The 13,548-nt window shown below is 41.1% G+C and overlaps 1 protein-coding gene and 1 long non-coding RNA gene across 13 annotated transcripts in view; one reads left to right on the top strand and one right to left on the bottom strand.

Moving 5' to 3' along the window:
- EIF2AK2 (eukaryotic translation initiation factor 2 alpha kinase 2) overlaps nt 1-13,548 on the bottom strand; it is a 24,565-nt gene extending 11,017 nt beyond the window's left edge. The window contains exons 1-9 of one of the 12 annotated variants that reach the window (XM_074818272.1): nt 11,993-13,421; nt 10,894-11,537; nt 10,387-10,487; nt 8,720-8,846; nt 5,424-5,538; nt 4,082-4,251; nt 3,164-3,290; nt 1,418-1,500; nt 436-520 (exon numbers count right to left, since the gene is read on the bottom strand). In XM_074818272.1, coding sequence (XP_074674373.1) covers nt 436-520; nt 1,418-1,500; nt 3,164-3,290; nt 4,082-4,251; nt 5,424-5,538; nt 8,720-8,823 — 684 coding nt within the window. In that variant the 5' untranslated portion in view covers nt 8,824-8,846; nt 10,387-10,487; nt 10,894-11,537; nt 11,993-13,421. Of the gene's footprint in view, nt 1-435; nt 521-1,417; nt 1,501-3,163; nt 3,291-4,081; nt 4,252-5,423; nt 5,539-8,719; nt 9,133-9,291; nt 9,567-10,386; nt 13,422-13,453 lie in introns of those variants that run through there. The other 11 variants (XM_074818273.1, XM_074818274.1, XM_074818267.1 and 8 more) reach the window with 11 other exon arrangements.
- On the top strand, nt 1,415-6,670 carry LOC141920834 (uncharacterized). Its single transcript, XR_012622469.1, has 2 exons — nt 1,415-4,375; nt 4,666-6,670. It is a non-coding gene; the product is annotated as an uncharacterized LOC141920834 (long non-coding RNA).

Genomic DNA, 13,548 nt, shown 5'->3' with positions numbered 1-13,548 from the left:
CTTAGATATTCTGAATATTTTCACTTCACTTAGTTTAAAATGTGTCTGAGAATGTATCTAGGAATTGTCTATATAAATGTGTCCATACCTTATATAAACAATGCAATAAGAACAAAGCCATATCTTAGCTTAAATTTTTTCACATATGCTATGTATGACATCATCATTCTTCCCACAGAAAAATACTAGCTTAGTTTGACCCTCTTTCTTGGGAGTACTGCCCATTTGGTCAACAGTACATAAACTGGGTCCACAGTACAGAAATAAATTACTAATGGTTAGTAGTAAGAAAGTACTGAATATTCTTAGGAAAAATGCACATGTTTTCTAGTGATTAGTGGATAAAGGAACAAACTGATGCTACACACTGACAAGAAGCTTGCTCTGTTCAGGGTCTAAAATTTAATTACAAGGAAGACAGTTTTCATACTATACCTGAGGAGGAGAAGGCTTTTCACTTACTGCCACATCTTTCATTTTTTCTACCAACTTTGCAGCTGAATCTTCAAAGCAAATACTGCTGTTATTGAAAAATAATAGACTAGTTTTAGGTGAAAGGAACACAATCATAAATAAAATCATTGCCATGAGAAAAAAGAAACATCAAAAAATAGTTTTTAAAAGCAAAACCTGAAGAAGCATTAACAATAATGACTGATTTAAACTACAAAACTTTATGCTGGAAAGCTAATAAAACAGTAACATTTTGTAATATACTACTCTATTTCTATATAATATCATGATATGTAGATATCTATATGATATATATTCTAGTATATCCTTTAATTAAATAGGTTAAATACAGGTGTTTATTTCAAGGCAGTGCAGCCACCTCTAGCATCATATGTATCAGCTTGCTTTACAATCACACAAAGAGCATAAAAGAAGTGGTAGTGGCACTAGGATTCCCAAATCACAAATGAAACTTTATGCACGTTCATTTTCTTTTGCTAAGCAAATTTTCCCTTTGGTGGAAATGAAGAGTTATGGAGAAGGAAAAAGGAAAAAAAACAAACTGAAGAAAGCAGAATGTGAAACACAAGAAAGTACTGAAATTGAATTATACTGAGTTCACAAGTGTCACAATAGGAAGATGAGTGTCAAAAATGGCATGAAGTAATGCTATTGAATGAGGCAAGGTACTCTACATCACAGTAAAAATGCTTCTGAAAGAACTACTCATGGCAAAAATATATCAGAAAGCTCTAAAACTATTATAAGCTAACCTGTAATGACTCAAAATTGCACAAGTACAACAAATTTTGCTCTGAAGTCCAAGAAATATAAGCTCAAATTAAATGGCTTTACATTGCAATAAATAAACCGACAGATTTTATTTAGAACTAGATCACATGACCCTCTAAGATTAGTAAATACATTTTATTATCACATTATCACCATAAGTGAACACACTTACTCCGAGTCCGTCTGAGTTGGCACTCGAGAGGAATTGCTACATTTGCTAAATGTAGAATTGCCATTAGAATATTTACTTCCCATCTGAAAAAAAGAAAAAACAAGAATGGTTAACAAAATCATGTAAAAAAATTCCCTAGTGCAAAAGATGCCATTCAGAGAGGTTGGAGTGAAGATTACAAGGCCCTAAGTGGAAGTTGTTAACTGCACTGAACATTCAAAGCCCTGCAGAAGAAAGGCATCTGCCTAACTTCCACCCAGAGGAGAGAAACACAGGACCCTGTCACACTGAGCATTTTCCCACTCATTTTGAGACTATACAGACACATTTGCAGAAGCAGAGTCTGGGATCTATTACAAAAATCAGGATAACAGTTATTAAAAGCAAATGTTTTCGTTGTTTACTGCATATGCAATTGTGTAGAAAACAAGATATATGTAGGCTTTGATACATGTAATCAGCAGAACTGAAAATCTGAGTCTGCACAAAATGACATTCAATGTCTTCAGGTGAAAATTGGATTACTAAACCAGGGTTGACTAAAAAAATTAATCCAAAATACTTAGCAGAGGTTCTTCCCATTTTTTCCCCCCATGTCATAAGAGAATAAATGTAACATTAAAAGCAACACCCACATTTGTTACAGACCATAACCCAACAAAAAGTAAAAAAAATCTTAAGGGTTTATGCTTCAATGATAGAAACAAACAATTGACAGCAAACAGAACCTATTTTTCTGAATTCAGGAGTACTGGGCCTTTACTGCTTTTTGCTAGTTATACTTTGTTTGTTACACAGACATCACTGGGAATTAATAAAAATTAAAACCAAACCAAAACAACCCACCCCAAATTTAGAGTAATTGCTACAGAGGTTCTGCTTGAGGTAGTAAATTTCAGAGTTTGATGAAAATGCAAAGACCCATCAGCTTGCAACACAGGAAAATACTAAGGAAGGATCCTAGAGCTGTAATAGGCCACCAGTTACAAGGTTAACTTAAAAACAATAAAAGAAGCATTTAAAATTCACATTAAACAGACAAATAATGAAAAAAGTACTTAAAGTGAAAAAGATTTCTTTCCTCCCCCATACTGCCTTCCTTCCCTTTAAACTACACTTTAGTGTAGTTAGTTCATATGTACTTCATATGTACTGTTCTGTGCATTTCAGAAGTGGGTTTGGATCACTATTAGAATTCTGATAATTTTTTGCACGTATGGAAATACAATTGGCAACATGAAGACAACAGCTCTGCTCTGCAGATGATGGTGTTAGCAATTGCTTCACTAGACTTGTAACACTACAGAAGGCATGTCCTGTTGATTCTCACTCCTGCTTTTGCCTTTCTCATATTTCACAATAGATTTTTGATCCAACGGAAGGCAGTAAGAGATTTATGTTCATAGCCAGTCAGCTCAACAACACTTCACACAGGAGACAACCAGTATGTTAGTCAGGATTCAGAAATTTTTAATGTCTGTACCCTTGACTGACAACATATCAGACCATATTCTGAAACACACAGAGATATCAACTGTGAGGTTTTTTAATCAGCAATTGAATATAGAAACACAACATAAATTTCACCAACAGACTCCTGTAGCCCAACCAACCCAACAAAATATGGATTGTTTCCCTCTTAAGTGGAATCCATGGAATATGCTGTTAAATACAATGAGGAAATCTGTTCAAACATTAAAGACAGAAGAATTAAACTTTTGTCTTAAGGCTAAATATAGCACATACTGTTAGAGTGTCTTCCTTATTTAGCTTCTCAAATGCTTGTTTTGCAGCAGCTTGTTTTGCAGCAGCTAGAGAAGTTCCAGTGCCACTTCCATACACAATACCACTAATTGTACAGCTACAAGAAAACCTGTAAAATACAACAGGGAATAAAGTCTTATATCCTATATGACAGGTCTTAATTTAATAATTTTAAACACTACAGTCAATTGACATTACAGAATAGAAATCTGAAATATACATCTTCAGGACATTATTTCCAATAGACATTTAATCTAATCAATAATGGTAGATAACTAATTTGACATGCCTTCAAGATAACCAATTTTCAGAGAGTGAATACTTAGCACTTTTGAAGACTGAACTCTTCAAAGCATCCTATCATATGCACCCACAATCACAAATTATCTGCAGTTTAGGTTTTAAAATGGCTGATTTTTTATGGGAAGAGAGGAAGTTTTCCAGCAGATACTGTCAAGAGAGTTAAAATACATAGATATTCTTTATTATTCCTCAGATGTCATTAACTGGTATGTTTCTACAACTCACTGACTGCAATACATACAGGAGACATAAAACAGGCTTTCCTGGGCACTTGGTTCCTTGGAGTCTCCAAAATACATGCCAAGAGGTCCACAAAGGTGCCAGAGCTACAACCAAGATTTTGTCAACACCAACTATCATTTTATCATCATGCCATCTCTTCTCCCAGCTAAACAGTCTTCTCAGCCTCTCCTCCTATGTCGTATCCTCCAACTCCTTAACCACCCAAATGGCCCTCCGCTGGATTCTCTCCAGACTACCTCCAAATTTTTACTGTATTTCTAAAGATTAATCTGACACCACTCAGGGTAACTAATGGTAATGTTAGTAAACATGAAGAAGTATTAAAAGCAAGTATGAAGACAAACTACATCTTACATGGGAGCATGGGCGTCTCCGGTACGTTCTTTGTTAGGATAATCAACTATTTGCAACGTCCGTTGTGAATACATATTTAGTAGGCTGACATAGTTGCTGGCTGGTACAGGTAATAAGGTCGCTTGAGTTGTCATTAATTCTGCAGCTTGCACATTTGAAGGACTCTCTGGCTATAAAACAAATGAAACAGGTAACTTAAAAACTTAAGCTTAATAAATTAAGATAAACAGTGCACAAGATCTAATATTTGATCAATGTTTGTCAGCAACTCAATATATTTTTAAGAAATCACCAGTGTGCAGTAATGGAGTCCCTTGTGGCAAAGGACAGCCATCCCAACCCAGAATTATTACATTTTGAATTTCCAAAGAAATGTAAATCCAGTTTTCCAGGTATTGCAACAATGTCTTTAACAACCTATCACCATGTCTCCCTCCCACCTCTTTTATGAAAAGACAGGGAATGAGTTGTGACATGTCTCAAAAAAAAAAAAAAAAGCAGCAAATGCTGCCTTCTGAATTTTCTCACAGCCTGAGCAGAGCCAAGAAAAGCGATTGCTGCAGGATGCTGCTGCCTTTAGCAAGGGCTGCAAATGCTCCTGTGCATGTGCAGGGGAAAGCAGGATTTTTCAGCTGTGTCATGATTTGGCATCATTAATAACATATTAGCAAACATACAGCAATTGTGTTAAGGTAATGATGGTGACAAAATAAAAAGCATGTGGAAACAGGTAAGGAAAGATTTCACTCAAAATGTGCTAAGAAGCATTCAGAATCAGAAAGAAAAATAAGGAATGGCTACCACAAAACACGTGGCAGAAAACAGAGAAGTAAAATTTAAACCTAAACTAAATCAAGGAAGGATAAAGAGCTATATAAATCAGTTATACCATAAAGAATATAATGACAAGGAAACAAAGATGAATCAGATCAAGTGAGAGTAAGCAATTTTATAAGCAGAGTGGCAACAGACGCACTGAACAGTGCCCTGCAAATGTTTTGAAGACACCGAATTACACAGTTGTCAAGATGAAAAAGGAACACTGTCCACTCTGGATATACCAAGGCAACTTAACAAAAGCAAACACATTTCCTCATCCTCCTATAAGAGCAGAGGAGGAAACACTCTTGATATTACATACTAACCATGTATTAGAACAATAAGGAAAATAGTTCAGTGGTAAAAAGTGGAAAAGCACTGAATAAGACAGAACAAAGACAAGTTAAATAGTTCAAAACTCTTCCAAATTAAAGAAAATGATATTTTGTTGGCTACTTTTAGAGATTCATCTTCAATATTTACTAGCAAAAAAATAAATTATTAAATCCTACAGTTTACTCACCTGTTTCTCAATCACTTCCCAGGTTTTTTTTGCTGCTACTGCTTTTGCTTCCTTCTTTTTTTTACCAGTGCCTGTACCATATTCTACACCATTTATTTTAACCACAACTGTGAACCTGTAATGGTAATGGAAGGAAACTTTTCTAAAACATTGTTACATTTTTCTCATATATACTTAATAAAAAGAATGTTAATCTGAGAAGGTTATTATCTACAAAGCACAATAAGTTAACTGTGGAAGTATTTAAGCATTCATGTGTTTGTATTATATCTAACTCCTAATTATCATAATTCTTAAGTAGAAATATTTCTTATATGTTTCCTCCCTAATCACAAATGCCTGTACTTTATTAGTTCTAACAGTATTTTTAAATGCTTAAATGCTTTTTAAAAGCAGAATTATGTAAATTTTTAAAGCAAAAGAATTCATAAGGTCAGCATTGTTACAGGCAAGGTTGTGAAGCCCTAACACCAGGACACATCTCAGCACTGCAAAACTGTATGGAGAGGAAAGATTAGTTAATCTTGATTTCATGGATCCAGACGTGACATTACACTCACCTTTGATACGCTGCTACATACACTAGTTAAGTGCAAAAAAATGTGTCTGGTGCTTTGTGAGACAGAATTTAAAGGCAGCCCCAAAAACCAAAAAAACAGTCCTGCCCTTCCACACTCAACCACTGATCCCTTGCCCCGCCGTTGCACAACTGTGCATGCGCTGCTTCCCATACAGCAGCTCTGTGAGCCAGCACAGGGAACTGGTGCAGCTCAGGACTGACTGTACTGGGTCGGGCTGGGATGGAGTTTACTTTCTTCATAGCAGCTGGTATAGTGCTACATTGTGGATCTGGGACTAAAGCAGCATTGATAACACAAGAATGTTTTACCTGTTGCTGAGCAGTGTTTGCACAGCATCAAAGCCTTTTATTTGTCTAGCCTCCCAGCAAGTAGGCTACGGGTGTGAGAGAAGCTGGGAAGGGACACAGCCAGCGCAGCTGGCCAGAGGGACATTCCATGCTATATGGCGTTGCGCTTAGCAATAAAAGCTAGGGGAAAAAGGAGGAAGAGGGGACATTTGGGGTTATAATGTTTGTCTTCCCAAGTAACCATTATGTATGAAGAAGGCCCACCTTCCTGGAAATTACTAAATGCCTGCCTGCCAATGGGAAGTAGCGAGTGAATTCCTTATTTTGCTTTGGTTGCACATACAGCTTTGCTTCACTTATTAAACTGTCTTTATCTCGATCCACATGTTTTTCTTCCTTTCACCCTTCCGATTATCTCCCCCAGCCCACTGGGGGGAAGTGAGCGAGTGGCTGGCCAGGGGTTTCACTGCCACCTGGGGTCAACCCGCCACAGTGACCTAATAGCGAATGGCTGGCTTTCACACCAAATCAGTTCTTATCCAGATCCAACTTGTACTGCAGCTGCCAAATCCCTAATGTTTCTGCTACTACCTTTGCAGAAAAGGCAACAGAGAAGAAAACTAAATTTCTGCTTTTGGCAGCAACACAGACTTGCATGAAGTTAAAGTGGCTGTTATTATAACATCAGGGTGTGTCTGTATTTCAGATTGCAGCTGAGCATATAGATATACAAGCTCAGTCAACATGATGGATTCAAACAAAGAAACAGTCTAGGTATAACATCATGAGTTTCTCTGTGGGACAATTTGTCTCAAATGGTGGAATGACTTCAGGAACTAACTTTTTTCAGTATTCCAACTTCATTCTTCACTTCCCTTTAACAAAACGTTTGGAAGACAAACAATGCAGATGCAGAATAGTGCTTGCAGTCATTGCGTAAGCAAGACTTAATGAGAGACCTTAAGGAGGTAAACAGTAGGACAAGGCACACCACATAGGAAACAGCATACCAAAAAAAAAAGCATGAAAGAAAGGTTGTTCTTTGGGAAAGGGTTTGTTAGTCAACCAATATCTAAGTGCTGAATATTACATACATTCAGCTAGACTTTGCATCCAAAAGTCACCATTTTATTTAAGCATCCATAAGGAAATCTGCAGTCCGAGTCTCAGTGACCCATGAGTTAATTACCTGAGTTGAGGATTATCTGAATGAGTGTTACACTGACTGGTCCCAAATGTACAGTCACGCTTATCCACCACAGACCCCAAGTTAATAAGCACTGCCCAGACTTGTCAGGTTTAGGTAGGATCAGCCTGGTTGCCCACACACTCCGTTCCCAGCCAAAGAAAGCTCGCCACTGCTCAGGACTGAGCCAGCCTGGGCTCTCTCAACCTTCTTACATCGCGTTCAGCAGTGACCCCGCCAGACATTGCAGTGGAAGCAGCTACAGCACCAAAACCAGGATAGGACGGGAGGAGATGCCTGGAGGTGCCTCTGCATCATGCCTCAGACAACTGCAGGAGGACTTATGAGATGGGACATAGCACAGAAGACTTAGGGAGCCAGATCAGGACCAGCAGTGGCCCATCCGTCCGGTTCACAGGCAGAGCAGTGGGAAAGAGCACCACGAGGGCACGGAAGGAGGTTTACAGCACTCATCTCTGTAGCCAGATGCTGTATGCTGTACTCCTTGGAACAGCCCAAGTTATCCAGGATTTTCCTAGATACCATTGCCACACCTCACATCACTTACAGATGCAAGAGAATGAGCTGAATTGTATTTCTCAATGTAGCAGAGCACACAGAAAAAGTGAAAAAGTGCAACAAATGGGATAAATGAGTAAATTTGAAATGTGTGTAAATTCTGTTTGTCCCACGCCATCACTTTTGAAGCATGAAAATGTAGCTGTGTGACCACAGCTATGGCCATTACTGTGATAGGGGTTACTTCTTTGAATTACATGAGCCGCATGGGGAAAAAATTAAGATAACTGATTAACATTTGACACCCAGCTAATACTTACTAATATATTCTAGGACTATGGTCAGGTCTACAAATAAGTCAGCAAAGACAGTGCTGGCTGGCAACATGGAAGACATTAAAAGAAGCATCCTAATTATTAGCATAAGGCTTGACTTCATGTAAACTAGCAAAAATTTAAAAAAAAAAATATCACACAAGGAAACATCATAGATCCTGAGTCTCTAAAAGGAAAACAGCTTAAGCAAAACACCCTGCTCTTGGAACAGATGTTCAAAAGTTAACTACACATAAAACATGTTGGTACCCAATCAATTAATATACATCCAATGTTTATGTTTAGAAATTAACAACATAAATCACAGACTTTTATGATTCCAAGCTTTACCCAGTTCATTCATTGCAGGAAGAGTCCTGACATTTATTGACATGCATAGTGAACTTACTCAGGATCATGAGATGGGCCAGTCATCCCGACATCGATATAAGCCAGTCTAAGTTTATGCTTTTGACAGTAATGGTTGATCTTCTCCATGTACTCACGTTCCATTTTGAGACAATCTCAAAAAGGTTCTGCAAAGCAACATTCAAAAATACATCTGTACCTGCAGGCACAGCATAGCGACAGGCCCTAATCCTAGCAGACCACTGCTGTGATGTAAAATAGAAAACTGGTACCAGTAACAAAGTTCATGGAAAACTAATTCTCATTTCTAATTCAAGTAATTGATCTGCAACTGTTTTTGAAAACTCGTTGCTTGGAATAACACATTTGGAAAGCAAAGCAGAGAATTTAGTGATTAGAGAAGGTTTCTTAGAAGATTTCTTGGTGACAAAAGGCTGAATCATTCACCAAATCCTGTGGGGAAAGAAAGTAATAATTAAAAAAATCTGTAACACTTCTCCAGCCAGAATTAGAATCGATTCCTTCGATTAGAATCGATTGCCTTCGGAAACCAGAAGGCATTTTAATGTATCCTTTCAAACCACGGTGGCTGCCGGGCTCAGGGACACGTACCGTCAGTGAATCCAGGCACCGGGCCGCGGGCAGCCCGCCTCGCCGGGCCGGCCGGACCGCCTGCCCTCCCCGCCCTGACCCCGGGCCGCGGCAGCTGTTCCGGGTCCCCCGGAGCTCGGGCAGCCGACGCAGCGCGGGCCCAGCACGGCGACGGCGGCGGCGGCGGCAGCGACGGCAGCGGCTGGCAGGCGGCAGCAGCGGCGGCTGGCAGGCACCGCCCCGTTTCGTTTCCCGCAGCACCGCCCGCCCCGGCTGGAAGCGAAACCGAAAGGGCGGTAGGCAGCCCCGGAGGCAGGGCGGTGGGCGGCGCCGAGCTTCAGTCCCGCGGCCACGGGGCGAGGCGAGCGGGGCGGCCCCGGCCCCGGCAGCTCTGCCCCCTCAGCGCTGCGAAATGCGCGGGAAAGGGGCTGCGAGGCCAAGAGGCGCTTCCCAGCGGGGTGTGACAGCCCAACAGTGCCCCCCACCGGCACTGCCCCCCACCGGCACTGCCCCCCACCGGCACTGCCCCCCACCGGCACTGCCCCCCACCGGCACTGCCCCGAGCAGCCTCGACCTCTTCCCGACACCGATGGTGCACGGCAGCTACAGCAACCGCGTACGATTTGGACAGCGGAGAGTAGTGACGCACCCAACTTTTCCCAAATACATCCAAATACTTTTTTTTTTTTTTTTATTAGCCCTTTTCCCTCTCCGACTAGCCGGTCAACGCTCATATCCGCTACAAGGGTTAACCACAGCTCCGAGTGTTCCCGGTCTTGGTGCCAGTATCCCACTGCTCCGCAATACTGCAACGGTCTCAACCTCAGCAGCTTCCCACAGAAATTAATTCCAAACCATAATTAGGGCACATAACAAAAACTATTTCACGCATTTTGAATTCCAAATTCAGTTGCTATCCTTTTGGTTGGATATTATTTTATTGCATCCCATTTTGCTGCAATTTCTCTTAAGTTTTTCCTCAGCCCTTACATACATTCTCCACCCTTCCAATTCTACATCTGTGGGAATTCCTTAATGAGGAGATCAGTAAGCACAAGTCATTTCAAATGAAGCTGTACTGCTAACGTAAATTAAGAAAAAAAAAAATCAACATACTTTTTTTACACGGTGCTTCACCACGTCCCTCCTGTACTGGTAAGAGCTGATTGTACAAAGGTGGTCTTCCACTTTTTAGAGATCATGCCAATGTGCACATACTGAATTTAGAAAAGTTAAGAAGAAAAAAAAACCGTGTAACTTAAGCGTTTTTCCTTCCTGCCTGGATCGTCTGCACTGATCAGAACACAATGTTGTTAGTCAATCCACTCAGCCTGCTCAGATCTCTTTAAACTTCTCACAGTTCTGTTTTGGTCTTAGCCAACAAACAACTTACTCCAACAGGGAAGTAATTTCTCATCTCTCATATTTTAACCCTTCTTTAAACTTAAAATATGTTATGGATATCACTGAACATTAAGGCACTTCACAGCAAATCTCCTACTGGGATAAAAAAAAAAAAAAAATCAGCCACCAAATTAATAATATATTCTGGAGAAGCAGGAAAGAAAATAATAAAAGTGGGAAAGAAAATAAATCTCCAAGATTAGTTTCCAGAAGCTATACCTGAAGTATGGAGCAGATGTGTTTCACTGTGTGCACTCAACATCTATTCCTCATCCCCCAGACACATAACCTATTGGACTGTGCTTTGATTCCCATGCCCACCCCCTCAAGATCTCTCTCCAGTAGAAACCAGACAGCTGTAGAGGAGAGAAAGAAAACAGCAGTAAGCCTTAGGTCTCATCCTTAGTATGAGGAAACAACTTGGGCACCCACCAGCACCCAGGAAGCACACCTGCTCTCTCTCAGCGCCGACACAACCAGCAAGGAACTCATTCAGATGTCAGCAGGGATGCAGAGAAAACCACCAGAGAGTTCAAAACACTAAACTCCTAAGTATAATCATCTTGTAGAACAAAAAGAGAAACCATGATATGAGTCACATAATTCATAAACTATTATTTCCATATGAAAACAGGTTTTCTTTGACATGTTCATGACATTCTTCCTTGTTAAAACCCACCTAGAGCAATTCCATAATTCTATGTACGGACCTCATTTAAAGATACCAAATTGGCATTCTTACATTATCACCTCTAGAATGTGAAACGCACCTCATGTTTTAACTTGACTCCTACTTAGGTTTCTGATCACCTTTCTTTTCCTGGCTCCAAGCTTCTGTGAGGCATTTCTAGCCTCCAACAAACCTGCAGAAAGAGCAATAAGCAGGTACTGCACGTCTGAAAACGTACAATCGTACACAGATCACGCATGCTGAAATGCTGATAGAAAAAGCTGTCATGAGTGGCCTTATTTGCTAAGCATGGCATTCACACAAATACAGCATGGCAAACGGCTCAAGTTAAACCACCTTGCAGTGCCTTTTATAAGTATACACAAAAGCACATTTTACAATTGTAACACGTCCTACTGCGAAGTGAATGTCAGTTTTCCACACAGTCACTTGATGAGAAAAATGAAAATAAAATCAGTCTAAAAGATAATTATAATCCATTGTTTAACTGCTTCAGTTCTCTATCTGAAAGCTTCTAGTAAAGATATGTATCTTATAAAATCGTTTAAGACATTTATTTTCCAATTATGACCTCTTTGAACAACTGACAAAGAAAGCACAAAGATTATTACTTTTATGTAAATGTACCTTTTCTGAAAGCTACACATTTCATAGGATCCACTGCTCAGTGACTGGAACATGGGACTGTCAGAAACAGGTGTCATCTTAAGCAGAGAGAATCCTAGAAATTCAGCTATGTTTAATCACTCTTCTGTATAAATTCTGAAAAACAGTAATTCAGCAGAAGCATGTGTAATCCACATGCCCAACACCTTTTCCATTTTATCATACAAAAGTGGCACATTTTATTACAAGTCAACTAGAGCAATTTTATTAAAACTTCTACTTCCTTAACTCCAGGATCCTTAGCCACATCTGTTTTTTCTCAGAATTCCTCCCTCTCCTTAAATGCCTGTCTTCTGTAGTTTTACTTGCCATACACCAAGGTCTTTGGCATAATTATTTTTGGCCTTATGTGTGACCAAACGTCTTATCAGACAAGGAGATTGCTATCAAAAGTGCAGTTTTCGAACCAAAAGTGGCCTGGAGTGAACTTCCATTTTCTCTGGTAAGACCTAAAATTTCCTCCAGCTTTGTGAACTGCATTTAATTATTAAAGTCTAATCGACATCAGCAGTATTAACAGAAATTAAATCAGCAAAATTTGCTTGCTGGCTCATGAAAAAAAGGATAGTGTGTTTATCAAAACAAATTATCAAAGAACAATAGGAATATTACTTGAGCAATCAACCCTGCTGTTAATCTTCACCCTGGGGAAAATGATCTGGTACATACACCGGTAAAACTTGTTCTATTATGCCTTTCAGATTCATTTGCTCTAGAAGAACAGTGACCTTTGGAATTTCAAATATCATGCCAGTTCCGCCAGATAAGGAAGTATTTATAGTGGAGTCATTGGCTCTGACTTTATTATGAAGAAATCACCCCGGAGCTGTGTGACCGATTGTGGCTGGTTTAGCCCGCAGGTGACTGCAGCGGGACACGCCCCGGACAGCAGCAGCGGCAACGGAGGGAGCCGGGAGGATCGAGCCTGCCCCCACCCCCTGCGTGTATCCTCCTGCTCCTCCTCCTCCTCCTCCTCCGCGCAGGGCCCTTTCCACCGAGGCCAGTTCAAGCAGCGCTCCGCGGTACAAACCTACGGACTTTGGCATCTTCGGGCGCCGCGCAGCGACACCCTGAAAAGAACTTACTGGTGACATTTTATAAGGGCGATAAAGAGTTTCACCAGCGGCAGCAGCCGCGGTCGCGACAGCGATAAGGCAGCGACGGAGCCCCGGGGCCGGCGCAGGGCGCGGGGCTGCCGCCGGGAGCGGGCAGGGAAGCCGCGGGGCCGCCGCGCAGCCGCTGCCGGGTGGAAGCGCTGTCCCGGTAACGCTGCCCACTTCAACAGGCACTTTCAGACCAGACGCCACTCCCGGGGCCTCACTCAGAAGACATTTCTCAACAGAGAAAGAAAAAAAAAAAGCCCAACCTAAACCCACACACCAAGCCGCAAACCCCAAACCACAGGAGCGGCCCCCCGCGTACCGCAGCCGCCCCACATGCGGCACGGGACGCGCGGGACACTGCGGCTCCCCCCGCCGCCCCGGGGGACCCGGGCGGGGTCTCCTCACAGCCCCGCG

Source organism: Strix aluco, chromosome 3, assembly GCF_031877795.1.
Source record: "Strix aluco isolate bStrAlu1 chromosome 3, bStrAlu1.hap1, whole genome shotgun sequence".
Classification (NCBI taxonomy): domain Eukaryota; kingdom Metazoa; phylum Chordata; class Aves; order Strigiformes; family Strigidae; genus Strix; species Strix aluco.
The sequence above is the reverse complement of the archived record's forward strand: the minus strand, read 5'-3'. Positions and strand labels throughout refer to the sequence as shown.